Source organism: Athene cunicularia (assembly GCF_003259725.1).
Source record: "Athene cunicularia isolate RWA chromosome 13 unlocalized genomic scaffold, athCun1 chr13_part1, whole genome shotgun sequence".
Lineage (NCBI taxonomy): Eukaryota > Metazoa > Chordata > Aves > Strigiformes > Strigidae > Athene > Athene cunicularia.
In genome coordinates this window covers 2,039,491-2,065,045 of record NW_020799117.1, presented here as the reverse complement: position 1 = coordinate 2,065,045, position 25,555 = coordinate 2,039,491, and the positions used below count along the sequence as shown (strand labels likewise).

The 25,555-nt window shown below is 44.5% G+C and overlaps 1 protein-coding gene across 7 annotated transcripts in view; it reads right to left on the bottom strand.

The window, feature by feature from the left end:
• Nucleotides 1–722: 722 nt before the first annotated feature.
• P4HA2 (prolyl 4-hydroxylase subunit alpha 2) overlaps nt 723–25,555 on the bottom strand; it is a 36,968-nt gene continuing 12,135 nt past the window's right edge. For 2 of the 7 annotated variants that reach the window (XM_026858216.1, XM_026858217.1), the window contains exons 5-15: nt 25,024–25,161; nt 23,520–23,759; nt 21,579–21,790; nt 20,617–20,793; nt 16,686–16,756; nt 16,353–16,452; nt 15,160–15,213; nt 12,568–12,633; nt 10,373–10,441; nt 9,853–9,949; nt 8,630–9,126 (exon numbers count right to left, since the gene is read on the bottom strand). In XM_026858216.1, the coding sequence (XP_026714017.1) occupies nt 9,056–9,126; nt 9,853–9,949; nt 10,373–10,441; nt 12,568–12,633; nt 15,160–15,213; nt 16,353–16,452; nt 16,686–16,756; nt 20,617–20,793; nt 21,579–21,790; nt 23,520–23,759; nt 25,024–25,161 (1,295 nt within the window). In that variant the 3' untranslated portion in view covers nt 8,630–9,055. The other 5 variants (XR_003399373.1, XM_026858221.1, XM_026858218.1 and 2 more) reach the window with 5 other exon arrangements.

The following is a 25,555-nucleotide window of genomic DNA, read 5'->3' as shown; positions in this document are numbered from 1 at the left end:
CTCCTGACTGCAAATTGTCACAGAAACAGAGGTCCGGTACTCACAGGGGCGATTCTCCCTGGTGCTGTTACTTGCTTTTGAGAAGTATATAACAGTTATTCAGCTACGATCATTTCTTCTCATCTTACAAAAAAATGATTTAACTGTAAGATCCAGTGGCACGAAGCAGAAATCCACCTCCCAGAAGCAGATCATCCCAATATTGCCAGTTAATGCTGCTCGCACACTCCTCAGTCCCCCAGAGAGCAGCGGTTCATGCATTAACCACGCTGGTGCACCCCCAGCACCCTCCTGCCCGCCACCGCCATCATCACCCCCCAGACACGGCCAGGGACCAGCACCCTGCCCAGCCTGTGGCCATCGGGGCCAAATCAGAACTAGCGAGGATGGAGAGATTACTGTGAATCACGTGAAAGCACCCACGGGCCCCAGCTCCGTCCCCCGCAGCTCAGGGACCAGGTGGGTGCTGCCGTGCTCCGGGTGCTGCGAGACGTGGCTCGGCTCTGCCCGCCGAGGAGGCAGGTGGAGCAAGCACAGCCTGCGGCCTCCAGCCGCCCTCCTCCACCTCTAAACGCACCCCAAGTTGTACAAATGTTTCTTCTGTACCACTTCAAAACCAACTACAGCTTGCCGTTTCCTCCTTCTTGTGAGTAAACCCATGCTAGTTATCTAGAAAATCCAAGGTATCGTTTACTCAGAGCAAAACACAGAGACGAAAAACCACAGTGACAGAGCCTCTGCAAAGCTTCTGACTAAAAGTGCTGGAGGGGGGGCAGCTGTTTTTTTTTTCTACCACAGGCAGTACAATTACAAGTGAGCTCTTCTGGGAAGGAATACTCAAACACAGCAGCAGGTAACAATTCAGATACTCACCGCTTACTTGGGTACAATTCCGAGTCATTGAGAAATCTGAACTTCTATGCAATGGGTTAATACAGAAATTGGTTTTTTTTAAATGCTTTACACGATGCACAAACTCTTTCTTGCTTGAAGGTGACACAGAAGGATGCTTCCATCCAGCGACAGTGCCTGAAAGCGTATCAGATGCTTTCCTCTGCATAGGTGGTGGCCCCGAGCTCCCCGTGTCCTCCCAGTCCGCAGCAATGGTAAATAAAACTCTACTGGATGCAAATGATACTAAACCAACATTAAACAGGCAGGAAGCAAGATCCGGCCTTTCAAATATAAAATGTACCCCCCAGGGAGACAGATATTTCATTACAAGCTGAGCAAAGTTGGTTAAACAGACACGCTTTCTTAGCGTTGTTAAAAGACCACATCAAATAAAAAAAGGTTTTGAGCATTTGTGCCAATGCCTTCTCAGCCTCTCCTTACTCACAGGAGCAATTCTCATTAAGGTTCTTATTAATTTTTTCTCAGATAAATCCAACAGGTGCCTATACCACATTGATGCACACTCTTGCTTATTTGGTGTCCATAATGTTGCCCAAAATGAGACTAAAATACAGATTTTTTTTTTTATACATTCTGTTTGGATGCAAAAGATGAGGGTCTTATAAGGGTTGTAAGCGAGGGAGGCGAAGCACCCCTGCCCTTCCACCTCACTCTGCTCTCAGCCCCAAACGCACACCAAAACCCTCTGGTGCTGCACTCAGAGACAGAAGAGCCCACGGCCCATCACCGCCAGCAGCCTCCTCCTTGGGGTGCTCTTTTATACCATGGAAAAGCAGCTCGACTGGGTCTTCAACAGCTTTAGGGGGGAAGCACAGGGAAGGCGCTTGGCCCAGGGCATGGGGGAGCCCACTTGCAGGACTCAGCACCCCCAGCCAGAGCCTGATGGTCATCGGGAAGATTCAGCAGCAACCCTGCTCCTGCAGTAGAGGAGATCAGCATCTGCCACGCTGAGCACCAGCCCTCCCAGACCCTCTTGTGCCCTTCACCAGCTCCTGCTAGCCCACTGCCACGGCTGAGGGGCTGCTCTGAGCCAGGAACACCCAGTAAGCTGCCACGAGCACAAGGCAGGGTGCTGCCCAGCCCGGGGGTGTCCCCGGGATCCAGCCACGCAGAAGATCACACGGGTTTTCACAAGCAGAGCTCACGGGGAGGCTGGTTGGGGAGCAGAGCCTTGGCTGGGCTGACAGCCTTGGGGAGACATTTCCATCATTTATCTTGGCAAGGCTGTACAAGAGCTCCATGACCTCAGCTGCTTTGTCTGGTAATTCGAAACAGCTCCCTCCCTCAGCTGAGCTGCAGAGAAGGTGGGATCCAACTCATCCAGAGAAAAAGCACGTGGAGGAACGGGGGGAGCTGCGCTGGAAGCAGATGAAGTCTTTGCGTGGTAAAGGAAAACACCTCCAGGAGTCAGATGTGGCTCTTCACTGACAGGGTGACATCCCACAGGCCCAGGCAGTGAGCGCTCCCCCCGGGACAGGGGCTGCAGCCATATGTTGCACATTTTGCAGCGTTTCTCCCAAATATACACGTGGAAGCAAAGCGAGACCAGAGCATGTGAATAAATTAACACTTGTTAGGAAGTGACAGTCTAAGGCCACATGTGGTATTAAGGCTTACAAATTCATATACCTCACTGAGTCAGAAATGTTTCATTTGTTCACCCTCATTCAAGAAGATTAAAGCAGAGGAAATCACTGCGGAACCAAGCAAAAAACATCATACTGCGGTAGGACCCGGGTGAGATCGCGCTGCCAGCGTGCCTGGGGTGCGCCTGCCACGCTCAAGTGAAACCCCAGCCAACCGCTCCCTGGCCAAAGGAACAAGTAGTCCCACGGGCCCAACTTGACTCCTCTGGAAGACAGGACACGTGCCAGGATGAGCCCCAGCTCCTGCTCCTGGGCCAGGCCATGAGTCATGGGGAGACTTGGTCCTGCTCTACAAACGGACATGGCTGGAGGATCGCTGAGCCTCGGGAGAGCAGGGCTGGGCCAGTCCCCCCACCCTGGCCCAGACAAGCAGAGAAGGTCCAGAAAGTTCATCAGGTCTGTCCTCTGGTAGTCTGGATGCGGAGGTGCTACGTCCAACCTTCCATCGTCCTGGCAGATACAGGTTACAGCCACCACCAGCACTATCATTCCCTATAGCTGCAGCAGATTAAGTGCCCCGAGGCCCTAAAAGATCAGCACCTCCACAAGAGGCTGTTGACATTTGCTCAGCTCACTCCTGTTTAATTTTACATCACCATCAGACTTCAGCTGTTGTGGGCTCCCACCTCCACGCTGGAGTGTGAGGCTAAAAGTGCATCTTTGAATCCAGGCCCTGTTTTGCAGGTGGGGGCCTGACGCAGCAAGTGTTGAAGGAAAAACCACACGTGAGTCTGTGGTCAGAGGTGAACTCTCCTAGATTCAAGTATCCTCTTTTATGACAAAAGTGCACCAAAATGTCCCTGCAGTGAAACTCTTCTGGTCCTCCTCAGCTCCTGGGAGCAGAAACACCGGGAAGCAGGAGGAGGAAGAGGATGTTCGGGAGAGAGCTCAGCCAAGCCAGCAGCACCACGACACCCAAAGCCCATCCCTTACTGCAGCGCAAGGGAAAGGGCAGTGCTCTACCCTCCTCAGGTCACAGGAGGGGAAAAATAGGATCATTACATAAACCCTACTCAGAGGCACCCCAGAACAAACAAGGAGTTAGAAACACATGGGGTTACGCTGAGGGCACGTCCAAGTCTGCCATTTCCAATGCACTCCCTGATCCAAACCACCTGGCAAAGTCTATTTCTAGCCCCAAACCAACATGTTGCAAACCAGATTCACCTGTGCTCTCATTTGCCAGCAAAGGGCTCTACACAGCTGCACCAGGACCCACAGCCCAGCACACCATGGGCAGGAGCTTAATCACAGATGCGAGCTGTGGCCACAGGGCCCGTGTCTCCATCCTGCGGCCACGACCACATCTCTGCAGTGCTGCTGCTGCTTCCCACCTGCCCCAGCATCTGGAAACTAAAACTGCCACCATACTCCTTCCTCCCATCAGAGCTGGTGCTCTGGTTAACCTGCCCACACAGAACCAGGCCCTGCAGGGAGAGCTCAGCTCACCCCGACACGGGTTTCTCATAAAATAACTGATGCAGTTGTGAGCCCTCGGGCTGCGGGAGAAAACCAGATTTCAAGGAAAAATAATTCTTTGGCTGTGTAGCGAGTTTTAACCCAGTTGATGCTTAACATTAAACGAGCAGCTTGGTTTTATCCTTGACTTTCTTTCAAGACCTCTCTAGGAATTTCAGAAGAAACACTCTGAAGCATGTGCTCAAGCCACAGGCAAGTCTCAGAGCTGGGAACACCTGGGAGGCTGTTTCCCTCAGGGCTTTGCAAACAAAGCCTGCCTTCGGGGCAATTCTGTGCAGAAAAGGGCACGCAGAGGTAAATTTTGGGGTGAGGACAGCCCAGCTCTGAAAGGTCAGCTTCCACACAGCCCCGCAGAGCACAGGTGAGATTCCCCCCTCCCCTGCACAAGCTGCCAGAGGCATGCACAGAGCCCTGGCCTTAGCCTCGTGTCTTCACACAGCCCAAGACACCCAGCATCCCTCCTGCACCCCTTATACGAATTCTCACTTTCATTATTCTTCCTTAAGGCGCTTTACTCCCTCTCTTCCCAGAGCAGGTAAATGCACAAACACTTCCCAGCTATGGGTGATGAAAACTCCACCCTACAATTATTGAAAAATTAAGGGGTGCAAGAGCCAGCAGGCAGCTATCCCCGTTCATCTGAGGTGCACGGTACATGTTAATTAAACCATAGCATTACTAGTCACTTGTGCGACCTCCATGCTGTTGCCCACAGACACCAGAACATGCTTTCTTCTTGGGCAGCGTGTCCCATGACAGGCACCAGAAAGATGGTGACAAGCAGCGCAGGAGGTGTCCACCCCCACCCCGTGCTGCCGGCAGCTCAGGGCCTCTGCAGGGTTAAGGTGGTGGTGCAAAGAGGGAGAAGGGAAGCTGGAATTGCATCAAACATAAGGGCTCCTGGGGCTGCACCAGTCTGGAAGCACTTAACTGGAACCATCTTCCCTTTCTGGTTCACCTCCAGCTCGGCGGGACAGGCCACAACCGGAGCGCCGAGGGATTATCTGAATCCCTACAGAGGACAACTGCTGACCTCGGGTTAAACAAACGCATCCTCAACACACACAGGCTAAGGTAGCGTTTTCCCTGCAGCACAAGACAGATTCAGGACTAAACATGTGAAATGAGCCCCTAAATTCCCATCACCTAGAGCGCACAGGTGCCAGGTTCTGGCTCTTTCCAGAGACCCTGCGAGGGGTCCCTCTGTCCTGAGCCAAAGGAGCACACTGTACTGCTGAACCGTGCCCCAGCGCACACACCCCGTCCTCGCCTCAAAGAAAACTTGGCATCACTGAAAACAGGCCCTTCCTCTTGCCCGCATTAGGGATTTTATAGCTCAGCTGAGGTACACACATCACTTGTACAATACAGACATGGCCCTGCTCCCAGCACAACACCCCAGTGCTCTCCACCACGGTTTGTGCAGGGGCCCTTGTCCATCGCGGCCAAACTTCTCCACTCACACTTCACCTTTTAGTCTGGATGCCAGTTTTCCCCTCTAATGTGATCAGATAGATGATTTCTCACATTTTTTCCACTGAAACAGGAAAGAGAAGTAACTTGTAATGCAGACAGAAAGAGGATTAAGTACTTCAGAGACCAGGCAGCCGAGCATCAATGCTTTAGGTGATTTCCTAACCCAGTTGGAGGGCTGCGATAACGGCTCGGTGACACAGCACAGAACCAGAGAACCCTTTGGGGTGGAAGAGGCCTTCACGTTCACCACATCCAACCAGCAGCATTCAGGCCAGGGGTTAAGAAACCACACGCTCAAACTGGATGTGGATTACTGGCATGGGCTGGGGGTGGTTGTTCTTCTTATGACTACCTAAGCCGCACTAAGAGATTAACCTTTCCATGAGAGTTCACACAGCGCCTGCTTTCAGCAGTGCTGGCAGGCAGAGCAGTGCTTCAGTGACCATCAGCAGGCTGACTCTAACAGACATGACCTGAAGACCCCTCTGAAAGGTCCCAAAGCACTTCGAAGTGTCTGGCAGCCACTTGTCCACAGTAAACCTTTGTGGTGTGTATGAATATCCGAACTCGGTGCCTAAAGCCTGTGAAATAAGTCAGCAGTGCATCTGAAAAAACATTTCAGTCTAAACAAGGCGTAAGTACTTACAGTACCAGTGATACACTGGCAGAAACTCTATGCCTAGATGGCAGAAGGCATAAAAATCTTTTTAAGTCTAAAAACTATCCCATAGGCTTAATTTTAGACGAATAGCCATATTGTGTTCATCCTCTAGAATGACAGGAGGCAGAATAGAGAATATAATCTGCCAGACTTCACAAACACGCCCGGGAGGTTACTTGCAGGCCCATAAACCACACTATCTTTTGTCTAAAATAACTATTATCCTTCATATCGGATTAACAGTAAGTGAATCCTGCACACAGGGCAAGAAGCAGCTTAGCCACTCGAGCAGTTTTGCAACCACACTCATCACATCCTACTTTAGGCATAGACTGGAACGAGGTGGAAGACAACAACTCAGAGAATGGGATGGTGTTTTTCCCAGAGAAAACAAGCAAGTAAAATTATCTTAGAAGTTCAGTACGATATAACACAGCTCACAACGGTATTTCCCAGCCAACTACTCTATTTCAGAAGTGGGATGTGGAGATTTTTGGCTAGAGTCCTGATATGAACTTTATCTGTCAACATACAGTCTAAGTAGATTCCTCTTCCTCCCCCTGAAATCCAAAGTGTTCCAACCAGAGACTGTGGCTTTGGCTCATCATCAGTTGTTCTTCACATCGTTGAGGCTGTCATATGCCGAGTGCTTTGTTATAAAGCAAACCTCCTTGTTTCCTAAGTTTATGTTGCGCTGAGAGATTTTACTAAGAAAACTAGAGGTCAACAATGAAATATTCTGAACAGCCAGCCAACAACCACAACATTCATGGCAAGTGGAGGAGCCCTGTGAGAGATTAGAGAGCAGCTATTGAGCTATGCTGTGCTAGGTCATTAAAGCTTTTAGAGGGGAAAAAAAAAAAATCCCTTACAATTCCTGTAGCTACCTGCTGTAACTGTTCACACAAAGCTGATTTACCAGACAAAATGCTCCTCTCATTTTGGTATAAACAACAACTGGAGCTCTACAAGCCTCTGTCTGGGCAACTCAAGACCTCTCCTCCAAGCAGTTGTGTATGTTTAACAAAAATTAAGACTTTAGTGAAGACGCGTACTTAGATGCTGCATCTAAAAAGAACTAAACAAAGCAATAACCATTAAGTCCATAAACTCCTCACAAGTAAAATTCAGGAGCACATGAACCTAAGTCCCACTGCTTTTATAGCAACACAGCAGACATCATCAGTTTACTGTATCTCATACGTAAACCCCTCCTGCTCCACAAGTCTTTCCTAGGAGGACAGCAGGGGCCTTGCTTCTAGTCCTGCCTGACAGCAGGTTTAAGCACTGCCTCACTCCAGCATCCTCACACAACATCAGGCGATGGCCAAGTGCCAAGGAACCCAACGTTTGCCACGTGACAGTCATGACTGCAACTGGGTATTTCAGTGTACTTGAAGTTTCTTTCACTTTCTCAGGCCAGTTTCCTATGTTGGGATATTAACAATTGCCCAAGCTGGTCTTTAAGCAGTAACTCGTGGCTGTAAAACTACCATGATTTTTGGCTTTAGGTTCCCCTGCAGTCACCCCTATTCCCACAAAGTCATGCCCACACCAAAAGTGGCCAGTGAGATCTGAAGTCACTCCTCCCTCCACATGGGCATATCGATACAACAGTTTGGTACTAACAGCAGGTCTCTACATTTCTGAAACGCTTGCCTATTTCTCCATACCTTTACTCATTTTAATTTTTTTAGCAATTAACTGTCATTTCTTCTGAACCATAACTCAGAAATACGATTTCCTTTCGACTGTGGACAACACTGTCCTCCATGTGTTGGCTTGTGGCCATTATGCACATGCTAACAAAGCAAAAACACAAAGGAGAATCTGAACCCCTGCATTCAAGGGGCACGATTTCACCCCACCTGTCTGAAGGGCAAGACAAAACCCTTCTCCAGTCCACAAAAGTAGATGAAGATTTCCTTGCGAGCCATCCTGACTTCAGTAGGTGTTGAGCTCTGCCAGATCAGGTGTTCCTGTGGTAAAACCACAGTTTTATCAGCCAAGGTGTCTACTTTTAAGAATCAAGACTGTCAAAAACCTTGAAAGGCTTCCGATTTTTTTTTTTTTAACTGCATCAAAACCAGATATAGTACCCCACAAGAGAAGAGTTACCACCACAAGGAAAGGCTTCTCAAGTGCAATACTGAGATCACAGTTGCTACTGGTGCAAGATGTGCAGCCTGCCTGCTCCCAGGATATATTAGAGTTTCAATACACAAATTAAACCTTTCCAACCTCAGTAGAGAGGGCAACAGCTCTGTGTCACATGCTGGAGCCTTAAATAAAACACTGCCCAAACCCATGACATTTTCCACAGAAAAAGGGGCAACAAAGCAACAGACTTGCAACAAAGAAAAAGGTGAAGGCCCACTGCTCCCTAAAACCTGTTAAGGACACAATAGAGAGAATCACTTTATGGAAAGAACATTTATTTTTGTTTTAAAACTTGTGATCCATAGAAATACAATAAAAATCAACATGTACACAAAACTTTAAAACCAACAAACTTTGGTTCAAAGAAATATTTAACATCTAAATCTTCTGAGGTACAGAAGGCACAAGACCAGGCACCCAAACATACGGAATCACCCACAGCACTGTTTGCACCACTAGTACAGAGAAAGTTGGGATGGTGGAAGCAAGTCAGAGGAGGATGGCAGGTGTGTGGGGACCATGGAAATAACAGCAACCAAAACACAAGTATGTGTACAATGCCATTTACTTTCTTTCACAAGTGTTACATATTTCGTTGTCCTTTTATGATAAAGTGCCAGGACTCTTGGAGAAAAAGATGGATCATTTCTTAGAAATGAACTGGAACAACCAACAGTAGAAAAGGAGACAGAAACAAAGGCCTGCAGCAGGTTGGGTTTCAGTCAACCTCTGTTCTCCCACAAGGTCTTAAGAATTCATTTCCTCTTTCATGAAACCATTTGTTTGAAACTGTGGAACAAGGATGTGAAATTAGTTACCCGCCACATAGCCAGTGCACGTATCACCACAACCCAGATGGTCACCTCAAGTAAAATCTCTTCTCTCTGTCTGAGCATCCCTGCTTACACCTCTACCCATCCAGTCGGAAAGACATGGGAAGATGCAAAGGGCCAGGGAAGAAAGAATCTTTCAAGTTGCATCGTTCTGGGGCTAACAGTGATGGGGCAGTGATCATTTACAGATCAGCACCCTCTGGTGCTTCAAGGGAACACCTTGGAGCCTGGGGGAGGTGGCTATGGGAAAGGACAAAGCTTGAGCAGCTTTCAGCAGTTAGCAGAAATCTGTGTCCAGACATTCACATTTACCCTACAAGGAGCTCCCCTCCTTCTGCAGTTAAAATGACGCACAAGTCTTTGTAGGAACAGACCCGATTCTAGTCGAGTGATAATTCAAGTCACCCTGATGCTGATACACTACACAAACCCGGTGACATTCTTAAACATTTTGTGCTGTCATTGACAAAAAACCCAAACCCACTAGAAAAGCTACAGCTGAACAACACAGGTGCTTAATACTACATAATGTTGATGGTGGGAGGTTTTATTAAGGCCAAATGACTCCAGTAGTTGAAATAACACCAGGTTTTAAAACGCTGTTGTAAGAGTTCAGTATATGACCAGTTCTCTCACACATGAAGCTTCCTTCAGGTTTTGTTCCTAAAGGAGTATTACTTACCCCATTTACATCCTACTAGTACTGGACAAGCTGCATGCCTCGTTCTATAATCGCCCTCACCACTTCTGAAAAGATTGTACCAAAACACTGCTGTTCCCTGAAAAGCGAAATTGGATCTGGGTTAGTCAGAACCTAGGCAGTGTTATTCAGGTTAGAGTAAGGGGGGAAATGTCTATGAATTTAGCTGCAGGCTCTTTTGAAGCACTTACACATAGGCCACCACTGACAGCATGGGAAAAAAAAACACCTCAGTCCCACTCTAATTCAGCTGTGTTCAGAGGAGAGAGGAGTTCTAACTGAACACGTTACAAGAGCTCGGCACAGAAACCATTCACATTACACACTGTGAAACCGAGGAAGCAGCCCTGCAGGCTACAAGATCAGGCCCAGCTGCCCCGATACATAATGAAGCTGCAATGAACAGCACTTTGTCACCTCAGCTGACAGAAAGAGATGCAGGAGTGTACTGAGGAAGAGACAGTAACAGTAGAGAGGAGAAATCAAGCAAAACAGACTTTACCTTCTTGGGCCATATTGCTGCCCCGAAATCTGGGAAAACTGTAGCTCCTCCAGCTTCTACATCACTCATCTGAGAAAACAAAGTCCACAAACTCTGTCCCTTCACAACACATTTTGTACATGCAGTCCCACAAGCTGAAGTGCCCCAAGCCCTAACAGAGATTTCTCCTCGCACCCCTGCACGAGGCACTGAGGAGGAAAAGGTGCAACTTCAGCCAGCACAAACCACAGGGTAACAGTACCTGCTACTGAAGGCTTTCACTTTAGCTGAAGGCTTTTATTCAGCACTTCATCTAGATTATATACAACCTAGTGCACAAACAGTTGGCCATACAGAGTTGCGTACCTGCAGTGTTAATAAGCCAGTGCTCTAGAACAAGGGAGAGGACTTCAGAGTAAAATCAGTTTCAAGAATTTCATTCCAGTTTATGATCCAATTAGGAAAACAAGCGTCTTGTTAAACCACATGTTTCCTCATAAATTGAAACCATGTCTTTGGAACCGATTTTCGTAATTTAGTTTATGCATCTTGGTCAACCACTTCAAAAAAAAACCACTATACAAACTATTAGAAAACCCTCACTTTCTGCAGTGTTTGAGCTGTTCATCAGCGATGTTACGCCACTTCAAGCTTTAACACAGACAGCTACGTGGCTCTAGAGAAAAGCATGCGTCTTTATGCTTTGCCTTTCTGCACTGCAATGAATTTAACCCCACTGAATTCATCAGCAACAACAAATTCGCTATGAATTCTAGACTTGATCCCAAACCCACCAAAATTACTGGAAACACTCCCAGTTAGGAACAGAAAGTCTTTCCACTGATTTCAGTAGGTTTTTGATCAGATTCTAATTAAAAGAGTCAGATCCAGCTCCCACCAAATTTAAACAGCAGAGCTACTATTAACACACTCCCCGAGTCCCCACAGTCTCCACTGTAACTTGGATTTCTGTTTAAAGCAGATATTGTTACCCCTCTGGTGTCCTCTTGCTTGATACGTACAATAAAAGGGCATAAGATGCCACGGGTGCACAGGTTTTTGCCCCTTCCAACTAGAAAGCGTGTGCATGCAACTTTTCAAGTTAATACCTACGTCTTAGCAACACCACCACTTTTTTTTTAGTAAGTGTGTTGGTACATGTATGTGTTCTACACAGGACATACAAGGGTGAAATTGCCTTTGACCATGTACAGCTGGCAGAGAATAAGGTGCATATCATTCGCTCTAAATCAAGGCTTGCCCAAAAGCCTGAGAAAAACAAAATACAGATTGAGACAATTTAAAATTAAAGCCTCTTATGAGCAGACTATTTCACAGCTACCTTTCTTAGTTTGATTCTTGTTTTGGAGATTGCTTCCTCCCCCTGCCGTATCAAGTGGAAAGTATTTCTGGTTCTGGTTTGAGCCGCATCTCACACCCAGAATACTAGCCCAGCCAGAAATATTTCACCACAGAGTTTTAAATTTGAAGTTGTATCACTCAAAAGTTAAACACAGATTAGGTAATTACTGAGATAGATATATATATATATATATATATATATATATAGGCTGATAGATAAAATATTGTCAGAAGACCACTGTGGAAACAATAGGCCACTAGTATCAGTTACGTTCGATTCCAGTGTACATGATCTGTAGGCTGTGTAACGCATGCAACTAATGAATCTTTTCAATCCTCCATTCGTAACCCAGTTGTGCCAACTTTATTAGCCATGTCTCCTCCATCTGCTGAAGCAACAGCTATGCCAGAGTAACTCTAGCTTCAACAAACAGGTAAATGGAGGCTGACAGACCACAACATCAAGTGCCGTCAAACAGTGGTGGAAGAACATGACTATCTGACAGTACGTGGCTGATAGTCAAGTTCTCAGTGTACCACAGGAGTACCCCAAGCACTCGCCTTTGAGAAATAAGCCAAATTATCCTCTCCCACCAACAGGAATCCAATGAAGTCAAAGATTTCATAGTAGAGTGGCCAAAAGGGGAAGCTGAGCCCTACATTCCAATTTTCTGCTCTGAGGTTAAATACCACCAGAATTCTGCCAACTCAGATGGGACAGCACCTGATGCTGCAAGAATAATGAAACCCCTACTTCCAGATGCCAGGGAATCTCTACAAATAACCAACTGCACAAGCTGTAAACAAAATGCTGCTAAAGTTACACTCAATGCATAAAGGATCATCATACTTACATAGTTTAAAAAAGTGGCCACACGATTTCCAGTCCCTAACCGCTTGAAAGCATCTGGCTCATCTTTCTATAAAATTAAATGAGAGTAACTGCAAACTTCAAGCTCACGGACAGCAGACAAACAGAGGTACTTACATAGTTAAGAAACGTCGCTAGCCTATTTCCTTCCGATTTGAGTGTGCTGTCAAAGGGTCGCTGTAACAGACAACAACTTTAACCCAAGTTAACAGGCTCACACTAGAGTTACAGATGTGTAGCTCTGCAGAAAGATCCTTAAGCCCAATTTAAAGAGTTGGGATAGAAAAGGGACACATCAATACAGGGTGACATTGAAGCCATTACAAGTTGCAGCCAGGGTGCATAACTGCATGCACACAGCGCTCGGAGGCTATAAGGAGAAGGAGCACTGAAGCAATTCGTAGTGCAGAGTAGAAGCAATGTTTTCAGGGCCTGTGGCATTGAAGTTGTCCAAGTAAAGTTAACAATGCACTATTACTATACTAGACACTGATCCAACGTCAACAGCTGGGGCAAATACGAACAACTTGTCTTCAGTGGGCTTTGGATAACACATTAGATTCTCATAAATGTACTATTGACTCAAAGAAATACCGAAAAGAAAAAAAAATAATGCCATTTTTGCCAGCAGGCAAAATTGCAGAATAGCAACAATCAACTGCTTTCAGGTGGTTGCCTGTCTAGGACTAAGGACCACATCAAAAAGATCAAATTGCCTTTACTCTCTAGGAAACACTGAGTTTTGTTGAAGTATGAGATTGCACTGGTGTCAGTTTAGAAGTGGAAAAAACATCTAGATTACTAATGTCTCTCCTCCCTTAAAAAAAAATGTAATTAAAAGTTTATTTACATTGCTAATTGTCAGGAAGTAATTTCACCCAGGAGATATTAAGGTGCACTCTTCTACACAAAGCCAATAATCTTTAACATTTGAAAGAAAAGAAAAAAAATCAGCATTAGAAAAGAAAAACCACAGCCACCATCTCAAAGACGTTATCGTTCAATCTACTTAAAATTTATTTCTTGAAATATACTTTTTATGAACCCATTTCAGGAAAGACAACTCTTGTGTCCGCATATGCAAAATCAGTCCAAAAGAGCCACCGTAAGAGCACTGAGAGGGGTTTTCCCTGGTTTCTGCCCCCGCTGTCAACTCCAGGTCCAGCCAAGCATTTCTGAACATCAATAGATTTCTCTGACTTCTGAGCAACCAATAAAACCTCAAAATTGTAATACGCAACCATTTTTGTGGCCCTATTTGAGAACTGAGGGGAATAAAAAGCTGGGAGGCTGATCAGGAGATGGGGAGATAGAACCTGTATTTCAGTACTGAGATCTGTGATGCACAGAGAGCCTGGAGGACCAGTCCAAACCCATGGCAAATCCTGCGACTGCCTTGCCTTAACTGGTGAGTGCAGCCAAGGTTATGTTCCAAGTGGAGCTCTGCCCCAGCTGCCTGATCCAAAAGTAAAGTCCACCCTGGCCAATCTGATGGCTCAAGTCCTCGAGTTCAAAGGCTCTGAAGAGAATTTAAGAGCATTTGCTTGACTCAGGAAACGAAGCAGTCTTAAAGTTAACAGGAAAATTCTCTTAACGGGCCAAAGCTAACGAATATGAGCTTCCACAGTGTGGAAGGTCAGGATTTTTTTTTTTTAGGGCTTGGGTTTTGGTTTTTGGGGTTTTTTTGGTTGTTTGTGTTTGTTTTTTGTTTTTGTTTTTGTTTTTTTTTAAAGAGTGCTAAGTTGGGTGGCTCCAATTCTGCACTCAATTATTGGGTTGCACTCCGGCTGTGGCAATCCCTTCTACCAGGTAAAACCACCGGGACCAGCCTGAATTAAGCCAGATTCCACTGAAATGCTGCAGTTCTACTGAAAACCAAGGCATCAGATGGATTTTAGATTTGAAATGACCAGCCACCATAGCTCTTCAGTAGGATTAGCACATTCATAAACCCGGGGTTAGGGTAGAAGTGAAGATTCTGTTCCTCCCAGTTATCTGCCAGGTAGAGCCCTCTAGTGCCTAGTGTGGATCCAGCACCCACCAGCAAGTTCTGCCCTCCCAAACACCAACCCAAACCCTCTTTGGACCCTACAGCTACAGCCACACCGAGGGTTTTTGCCAGAAGGGCTGGATGATCCACGAAAATTTCCATAACGGCTACGTTTTTGGAGGGAGGTGGAAGGATGTCTCCTCCCCAACCAGCTCCTATATCCAAAGGAGGACTCGGACAACCTTGCTGAACTCAAAAGCTGGACAGAACAACACAGACTCACAACGCAGGGCTTGCAGACCTCAATTTTCAAAGAAAGAAATGGAAAGAGCATATTCAAGTTCTGCATGACTACCCTTTAGTGTCTCTACGCTGTGCAGAGAACCAAGGTGACAAAGATAAGCAGGCAGGTTTGTCCACTGTTCTCTTGAACTTTCAGCAGAGAAGGCAGCGCGAAGGCTTTTCAAAAGTCATCATCCACCCATGCAACAGGGCTATACGTTAAGTGTTTTAATAGAAAACAGTTCTCTCAAAACAAACCGTTCCCCCCACCCCACTGAGAAACAACTGAAAGTGTGATCTTACCCTAGAAAAATCAAAGTGTGGCTCATACTGCCCTCCCATTCCATAGTTGGCCACCTACAGTGTGGAAGAAGAAAGCATAAGCATCCATTGAACTGCAAGCGACTGCTGCAGAAGGTAACGCTCACTCTTAAATCCAAGACGTGCTTTGAGAAACAGCACTCTGTGGCAAGACTTATCTACAGCACAGTTTATTTCTTTTTATATTGCCAGAAATGAGGTATGCAGAGGAGAAAAAAAAAATATTAAGTGCCCCTTTCTTTTCATAGTTTAAGGGTTTTGCTGAGAATATTTCTCGGGGCCAAACGTTTCTCAAGGGCAGTACTCTACTGATCACTACAAAACCCTGTTTAACATGAATTAGCAGCAATATATTTACCACTCTTGCTCCCTCCTCTGAAGAGGGAGCTGTGTACACAGTTCTCTAGTACGTGCGTCCAAACTAGGAGACTGACGCAGATTCTGTGTTACATATGTACAATCCGTTATAGACACGTCCATCCCGGAACACGGAAGGCTCAAAGAAGCTTAAAAGCATCACTTTGCTTAATCTGAGGATCACATAACATCCAATTTTAGTTACTCTGAGGCTGCACTTAACATGTCTCCGAGATAACTGCACCTGGTTTCTGTGGATAGCCAGTACTAGCAGTACTTCAATCAGGCTCTAAACAGGAATTCAAGGAGCACGGAGGAAGAGAAGCAGTAAATAGGCTAAAGTACAGCTATTCTGGCAGTGCTGTCCCACTCACCTGCCTCTCCCCAACAGACAGCCAAAGATCAGAATTCACATGAGAATACAGCAGGGCTATGAGAAGTATGAGTCTTTCAAAGGTTCAGCTAGGAAGGAAGCTCAAGTTTTGCAAACTTGAAAAGAAGCAGTGGGCATTTCCCCTCAAAATAAACTGGTAAATCAGATTCCTGAATAGTTATCTTTTATTTCTTTGATATCTCCACCCTTCTCTGCCTGGCGCATAAAGGGAAAGCATCTACCTGCCAGATCCTTCCCAGCAGCAGCTGGGAACAGCCCACACTCCTCAAACATCTTAAGTTAACTACCCTGTGTGCAGAGTCAGACAACAGAACCCCTACGAGGGGTTGCCTAAGAGCCAGACTAGGTTTATATCTGCATAAGCACCAGATCACCCTGACCAGCAGCTTATTTTACCAGGATGAACTCAGACAAGTGCACCAACCTGCAATAGTTCAGCTGTTTTCACTGTTAACCCAGTGATCTGCTGCATTCGTTGATTCACCTTGGCTACAACAGGATCATCATCTTCCTCCAACCATGAGCTGGCAGAAAGGAAGGATTGAAACATGTTATTTTAGAATACCAACCACAAGCACCCGTACCCCGAGGCAGAAGGATTGTTCTGCCCTCAGTCAGATGGCTAAAAGCCATTTATCACGCATTTGTTGTGCAAGCTTTTGCTACATGCAAAGCAGTTCCAAGTTTTCAGTTGTAGGTAGCAGATGACAGCTGTTAAGCACAAAACCCTTAAAGCTAAACTCTTCTCCGGGCTTACCTTTTTGATACCCTGTAGCTAGCCACTGTAAGGACACCGGTTTTGGGATCACGTACTGTGGCTCGTGCCAGCTGTGTCAAAAAAATCCCAAGCGGGAAGAAACACATCAACTACAGGTTAGAAAAAAAAAATAATTTCTCTCATCTTAACCAAAATCAACACCTGATTTGTCCAACTTCGATATATCACTGGATGAAAGTTACAGCTCCAAACTCACGTTTCAGTTTCATGCTAGAACAGTACATGCAGAAATACAAGTGCAATCCATCACCTACATTTGATCCTGGAAAGAGTCTGACTGCACAAGCCATGATATTTATTAAATCCATGAGTACTGCTTACTGAACAGGTTTAGAAAAAAGGTTTGGGTTTTTTTTTTTTTTCAACAGCTGGAGTCAACATTAGCAAGAGAGAACAAAAACAAAAGTTAACAACTGATGAAGCCCAAGTTCTTGGCAAAGAGAAAAATCATTGGATACTCTGTAAATTTAATCATCCTGCTCCTTATGTGAACTGAAAAAACCCAACCTCATTCTCAGATGAAAAACAAGTGAAAACTTTTATAGGATGAGTTACAAATTACAGGGCAGGCAAATGCAGTGGTAGAAAACTCCTGAGGACAACTCTCAGCGTTACCATACTCAGATTTTCCAGTTGGAAGATGCCTGGAACGTCTAATTCAGAGACAGTTTGAGATATGTTATTACCTTACGAAGGTAACTCTGCAAAAACACAGCTCACCTACACATTTTAAACAGCGAGTAACACATCCCCAAATCTGTTGGAAAAAATCTGGAAGTTGGCAAAGCTGCTCAGGTTTGCTGTGGGGTCAGCAATAGACTCCTACCAGTGTGGCACAACCGGTCGCTTTGGTTTTATACACGCGGCTGAGAACAAGAACTGGGATGCTCCTTTGTTTGACTAAACTCAGACCACATTTAAATTTAACTCCTACAAACCACAAATACTTCAAGTCATGCCTCCTTCCTTCTACTTAATTACAGGTCACAGAAAGCCTTTTTATTTGCATTTTCTTCGGAGCATGCAGTCATTATTTCCTTCATTTTTCCTCAAATAAGTCTCCAGCCAGCTTTACAATCCATGTCAGCTGTCTTGTCCCTATACAAGAGTCCTTGGCACAGCTGTTGCTGTAATTCTGACTCACTGTTATTTTGTTCTAGATTTCTCCTGCATAAATCACGACAGAAGAGCCAGGCTGACTGGATGTTGTTCTTCACTTGTGCAATGAAGCATAGCTTTAGGGATATAATTTAGCTTCCCAAACTTTTCATTCTGCTGCCACTTTCAAGCTTGTGTACGCTTGCTTGATTTCTGCACCTAGCATTTGAGCTAAATAAATCTGAACTAAAATAAGCCTGACTACATTCATATAATTCCATAACTCCTCTTTCTGATAGACAGGCTTCTTCATTTAAGACATATAATCTATACCCCACTTGGTCTAAGCAGCTGATACACGAGGCTCCCTCTCTCAGGGTGAGAAGGCAGCCATATAATAGGCATTTGCTAGGCTTTGAAGAATCCTAACACACTGCATTGGTCAGAAGCTTCCTCCAGTCTTCCTCTTAGAGCCTGCATTTAGTTGGCTTTTCCTTCTGAAGTTCTGCATTGCTGAAATCTTATAGCACTGAATCCAAAGACACTAATTTGTCCCCCTCCACACCACATTTCTGCCTGTTCAGGCATGCCTGTATCACAGGTAACATCCAGAATTTTGGGAACAAGCTTCTCTTACTTTCACAGTAGACCTGTCCCAATACTATCCACACCAATAAAGCTAAAAGTTATCTTGACCCCTTCCCAGTCAGCTCTGATGTATTGCCTGAGAAGTTGGAACTACTTTCTGGAACAGGAGTGAAAGTGATTGCATTTTGCAAAACAAGCATGAAAAGCAGCTTGAATACAGCTCCTCTCAATCACGTACAGATGTTGTTTCTCTACAGAACAAAAAAGTATTGGCAAGTGTAAACTGCAGATAATGTTGAAGTGCTTGGACCCAAAAGTAGAAATTTCTTGCAAATTCATTTTAGAACAAAGGAAGCACTCATCTTTGAGCCCAAAACCAACATACAACTTCAGAGTTCTCTCTGAAAGCTTCCATGATTATAAACTAGAATTTCCTGATTGAAATTAAGCTATAATTATTAAGGACCATCTTATCACAGGATTTATTTTCCATTCTTTCAGTAGGACCGCAGTAGAACTTAAAGCTGTTCCTACAGATGAGCTATAGACAGGTTTAGCAAAAACAAGAAAGTGGTTGGTTTTTTGAATTGAAAACTTTCATCTGAATCTTAAGACTACAGTTTTTACCCTCTTACAGGGACAGATCCCAGTTCTACACTCCACAGATTATACAAAGAATTCCTCTGACATTAGTAATAGACACAACTCAGTGAGCAAGAGTTAAGACTTTCCATAAAACTCTGAACAAAAAGGGAAAACCAAGCAAAAAAGAAAGCTGCCTTATTCAGAATGTGCTTGATTTGATAAAGTAGATTAAGTGATATGCTCTATTTGAAAGTTTCCATTTTATCTGAAGCTCCTGAAGTTTTATAGTATGATGTAATAGGGAAAAGTCTCCATTTATGGAGGTGGGAGTCCTCTCAGACACGAGTGTTCTGCCAACACTCCCATAGCTGGCTGGAAATCCTAGAAGTCCAGTTGCACAAACATCCCCAATTATTAATGTGCTCAGGAAGCACCAGTTTCTCAGTCTGTTTTTAACTATTTATCCTTCTAAATGGAAACACACACAGAAGGGTACTTCCCGACTGGAATTTTAGTACCACATTTCATAGTAGTAGCAAGAAGAGTGCTGAAATGAACCATTCATCTATAAAAACAGAAGTGGTTTGGTTTTACATGCTTGACAGACCTAACAGAAAAGTGTAGCATTTACTACTGACCTCACACTGCCATCCTTCTGGCAGAAAGGAACAGGAAATTTTACCTCCAGAAAAAAAAAATCAGATGAGATAATTACTATCTTTACATTAGGTGGCTGCTTTTTTATTGTGTGCAGAGTCACTAGAATTGACGCCATGGGCAACAGGTATCGCACCAAGACTAGAATTCTCACTCAAAGCTGCTGCCTTCAAGCTGGATCCACCCTCGGCACACTGAAGCCGTCACATCTGTTTCTCTGCTGCTAGACAGCTGTCTAGGTGGAAGAGTCAGATCTAAAGTGCTCTGGGAGAATGACTGCATTGTGCATTCATCCCTACGAGTCCTCCAACCTTCCCCAGTCCCAGATGGGGAATTACTTCGGAGCACAAATGATTTCTCCACTCTGTGTTAACTGCATCGCATTATTCCCAAGGAGCTGTGCGTGGCTGCAGGAGAACACCGTGGTTCCACTCGAGGATGCACTGTGGCACTTAAAGCACCTCTCTGCAGGTCTAGACTACAGTTTAAAACAGAAGCAGAGGATTCGAGGTTACCCAAAGTAATAAAAACAAACCTCTAAGATATTCTGCTGGCCCAACTTTAAAGACCCCGTTGTTTCTTCACACTTCTGTTGTGATTTGGGCTTTTTAAATTTTGGTTCAAAGTTCAGCTCCATCTCAAAAGGCAGACTTAAAAGTACATTGGACACCTACTCCTATCACTCAGCCAGTCAGTCATCTACCTTTTCAGGTCTAGTCCCTAGTTTCCTAGAAGGTTTCTAAGCCATTTACTGAGAACTTTGCATAATTAAGTGCAACAATGCATAAATACCTTCAGGAGCCTGGGCTTTATGGTCCTACATCACCAGGCAGTTTCGAAATCGTTCCCCTGAGGCTCACAGCTGCAGTGTATCATCTGTAGTATGAAACCAGATCTTTCAAATCCTTCGCCTAGTCTTTGCTAATAGAGATTAAAGCATGGAATTAGCAGTCATTAGCGAGATGGAAGAGGGGAAGCTTACCCTTGGCTTAGCTAGCTGTTTAATTTTCTCAATTTCTTCATCAGACATGACTTCATAGTATCGTACAATATGAGGGCTGTCCCATTCATCTTCCTCCTTGAAGGGAGCTATGAGCAGATGAGGGTTTCTGTTTCCATCGTGGTACCTACAAAACAGCCTTTTTTGTCTTCGAGGTGTCTGAAACAAAACACCAAACAAAACGTCGTTTGCTCAACCAATTGTCATGAAATTAAGAGGCAAGACAAAAATCCAAATGGGCTTCATTCCACAAAGACCAGAAAAGCCCTCAGCTGACTAGCAGGTTTAAGAGGTAAGCATGAGGGATTCTGCAATTTACTGCAAATAGAACCACCTCAGTGTATGCCACTCGAGATCCCACTGAGCAACATCTGAAACACTAACCTTCAGAAGAATTAAATCACAATAGGTTACAGATTAAGCAAGTGACTACACAAACAGCAAGCCATAAAAAAAAAAGTCTGGTGGTTATAATTAAGACTATGCAGATGGAACAAATGTGTTCCTTTCCCTGCACTGATAATTAAAGCCATGTTTGTTGAGAGGTACTGGGGACTGGTTGGTCAAAATCACCTCAGAAGGACATGTCTACACTGCAAAAAGGGATGGAATAATGCAATTCCAGCAGCGTGGCAAAGCATTACCAGCTCCCAGTGGAAAAAGCCTCCTAGTACAGCTGCACAGTCAGCATTTGAAATGGCTGAGGAGAATCAATTTTCAGCAACTTTTAAGAAGTATAGTTGAGAGCTCGTTTTCTGTCTAGGACTAACAGCTGGAGAGGCCAGAACAGAAGGGTATAAATCTCAGCCTGGACAGACCTACATTTAAATTTTTTCTTTAAAAAAAAAAATCTTTGCAGAAGGCAAAACTTATCACCTCCCAGCAAGCTTGATCACCCTCACATAAAGGCAGCACAGTCAGGAGAGTCTTTGCCTTCCTCTTACCATTTTTACCCCTTCACCTCTGCAAAGGGCCTCATAGATGTCACGTTCTGGCAAATAGTCAAGAGGCCTCTCGTAGGCACCACTTTGCACCACTGGTTCTGTCGTTGTGTTGGTCTTGTTCACTGATTTCTCTTTCTCCTCTTCCTCTCTCTCCTTCTCCACCAACTTCTCAAAGTACCGCAGATTACTGCCTGCTCTCTCATGAGCACTGTCTTTGAGAGAAGAACAGACAGAACCAGTGATTTATGCAATCGCAGGAACTGTTAATACAGACAAGTCTTTGTATCACAGCAATAATCCTCCCTTTCCTAAAGCATTATCAGCAACCAAAGGCACCGGCTTTAGTCCGCACTGAAAACCAGTGCTGAGAAGTTTGTCTTTGCAGGAAGACAGAATTGTTTCTGGAAGGACCCATCACAAAACTTGTTTTTCAGTAAAAAAAGCATAGGAGTTTTTGGTCTTCATATCCATCCTTTTCTCTCAACTTTGCTAGCCAGCTCTACCCAAGATAAGCAGATCACAGAGCTCATCAGCAGAAATCCAGTTAGTCCACCTGTTGCACCCCTCCTCTCCACCATGCTCCTCATCCACACGCTTTAACCACGGGCTGCAGTGACGTCCCAGCCACAGACTTCAGTCCCAAAGGCTTTCTCCAAAGTTGGGAAGCTCAGAGGTGTGTGTCACTACCTCACAGCCCATCTAGACATCTAGAACAGAGGTATCCTGGATCACTAGTGGCATTGGACTTATCATTAGTGATTTATTAATCCCAGAATCATCTTGGTTGGAAAAGACCTTGAAGATCATCTAGTCCAACCATTAACCTAACACTGACCATTCTCAAAACTAATGATGAATTGATAAGCATCAACAGACCTCTACCCAGCATAATCAGAAACAGTTTCCTGTTCACCCCAAAGTGTTCCTGGACACTAGCACCTAGAGCAGTTTCTTCCCCTTCTGACCTTCCCAAGCTTATTGTGCTTATCTTATTTAATCAAGCCAGAAGGCCACAGAAGTCATTAGAGCACAGGCTAATAGTGGCCAGAGAAGAAACCTGAGTCCAGAGCAGAGGAAGCTGCTGCTCCCAGAGGGAACTGCCAAATCTGTTCTACTGCTTAGTGCTGATAGGATCTGCCTTCTGCTATCAGTACTAAACCCTGTTATTGCAGAGGGAGCTAGATTCAACACATTCATATTGTCAAAATTTTTAATCTATGAATTTTAACATCTGCAGAAACTACACTGATACATATTTTTCAATGGAAAAGCTTCACCCACTCTCAGGATGCAGCTAACATCTAAGAATTATCAACACTGAAAAAAACCATACAAATACATACACAGTAAATGTTAATTCTAATTGGAGAGGATAAACCTTTCCAATGCAGGAAGTAGGCAAAGCTGCACAGGAAGCTATGCTTATTCATTTAAGTCAGAAACAGATCAGAGATAAACAGATTTTTAAGAAACTCAATCTGTTCTGAATATTCAGAAATAAATGCTTTAATCTCCGGCAAAGTATTCTTCTGGCATCAGAGTACCTGTACTGAGGAGTAAAGAGGAATACATGAAGCCTGGAGGACTCTACAGAAGATAGAGCACTCTGCCTAAGTCCATGGTAGCCTTGATCTCCAGCTGAGACAACCCAGCTTTAACCATCACCAAACACAACATCTACACTGGCTGAAGCAAAGCACACAAGTACTGCAGTCAGACACACATTTGGTCTTTGGGTAGTAACAGCACAGACTGTAAGACAGCTTGTTAAAGATATTTCATGTATAAGTAGAGGTTTTTATTCCAGGACCTATGTTTATTGGAAGGCACCTGGCAGGAGATCCTTCCAGTCAGCTCACAGTACGTACGGGCCATGACTGTTCCTGGCTCTGCTGCTTGCAACACTCCCCAGCGCTAGAATTGTGGGGTTTTTGTTCTTACCGAGGGATATCAGACGTCTGGTAAGCTCCATGGCTCTGTGTAAATCCCCAAATTGGAAAACAGCATAGCTGAGATAATCTAGGATCTCTACTTTGCTGACTGTTGTATCCTCCCCCTCGTCGTGTTGTTTTAAGGCTTGCTCCATCCAGAGCACGGTGTGATAGTAGTCTCCATCATTGTAAGCGGTCTTCCCCATACCAAAGCAGTCACCTACTGTCAAAGAGGATCTATATTTTGTCCCTAAAACAAACAAAAAAGCTTTAAACAATGCACACAGAAGCATCCTTGCCTTCAAATACATAGGGCACAGTAAGGAGTATGTGTAAATACACACTTTTATCATCCAAAAAAGTTTCTAAAAGACAATGCTTTGACAATATTTTAGGTTCTGTACTAAACTGATCACCTTCAGAATTAAGGATTAAACTCTATCCCAATTCTGCGGCATTAATTCCTTTGGAAACCAACAGAAGTTCAACATAGAAATTACAGTGTTAAGCTCTTGTGTTTTCTGCTGCAGACAAAGGCAGAGCAGGCTAACAGCTTAACAAATTTTCCTGAACCTACAAATTAACACTGTTAAATGATCAGAGAAGCCTGACTACGCAGAGCTAGCTTGTTTGCTCTTTACTAGAGATGTGTATTTGTACGCAAGCAAGCTGATTGTTATTTAGACAAATTGGGCATCCATTTGACTATCTGTGCACTGATTTCCACTTACTCCAGCTCAGCAGATGCACAGATAAGACTTAATTTTAAATTCACTGTCAATAACCTACATATAATAATGAAAAGTGTTTCATCAGCTCATCTACTCACACTCTAATGAAGCCTATTCAGTTTGTAAACAGTGTGTTGCTAGCAACCATAGCCAGTGTCAGTAAGTCTCACAAAAGTATCAGCAAACATTTATCAGGACTCAGCTGCCAAAACACTGAAGCATCCCAATATATCTATGTACTTACCAAAACATTTGTGGCAAAAACTTAGTCCCCATTTCAGAGAAAGAACAGGGGCAAAGTGATTCAACCAAAGCCTCGTGGAAAGACCAGAGCAAACAAGACAAAAGTCAAGGTTTGTGAGAGCCACCACAGCAAAGAATTATGGAGCAGCTCCTTCCCTTGGTCCATAACTTATCAGGGACAGAAGTACCCAGAGTATTTGCTTACACAGGAACCTGCACAAGAAGTCTGTTGCCCTTTGTGGTTTTAGTGTAGTGATTGTAAAAAAAAAAAATTAAAAAAATCAGCATTTTCTTTTAAATTAATACTAATTAAAAATGCTAACTGAGCTGGCCACTGCAGGCCACAGTGCCATGGCTTGGTTGGGAACAACCTCAAATTTGTTCTCAAAGTGACAAAGTAAATATATCCTCGAGCATCTAAGCTGCACAGACTGTCAGCACCATGGTCCTGCTCTGCTATTGGAAAAGGGCTTTTGGAGAGAGTTTGAGGACGTTACTACCTCCTTCCTTTTAAAGGACGGGAGAGCTTTGTGCACTTACCAGGTAAATCTCCTCGAGATAGAGTTTCAGGATCCAGTTTGTACGTGTCCTGCAGGCGCATCAGAGCCTTCGCAGCTCCAGTCTCGTCTTCTTCAGTTGGAAAAAACTGGCGCTGAATTGTAAGATTTGCAATAAAGCCTTTGCAGTAAAAGGGAAAGATGTTACTTCCAAAGTTTGAATAAATACCAGTACCAGATTAACACAGAAGAGGAAACATCTGCTTTGTTTTGGGAATTAAGATTCAAATGATCCAGATTTAAAGCCTCTTATTAGGCTCTCAAGTTATAAAAACATTGTTTTCTCCCATTTTAAGGAACGCTGCACAAAACCAAAAGATACAGGACAAATAATTAAAACCCTCCGTTTTCTTGTGCCAAACAATTACTAAAGTACAACGTGAATCTAGTGATCTTTGTTCTCCTGCAATGTCTCTTTCTAGCATGAAAACTTTAAAGCTTTCTTCAGTTCTCCTGCAATATCCCCAGAGACAACTGCAGATCACAGCACTGGACAACAAATTCAGACTCTGTAC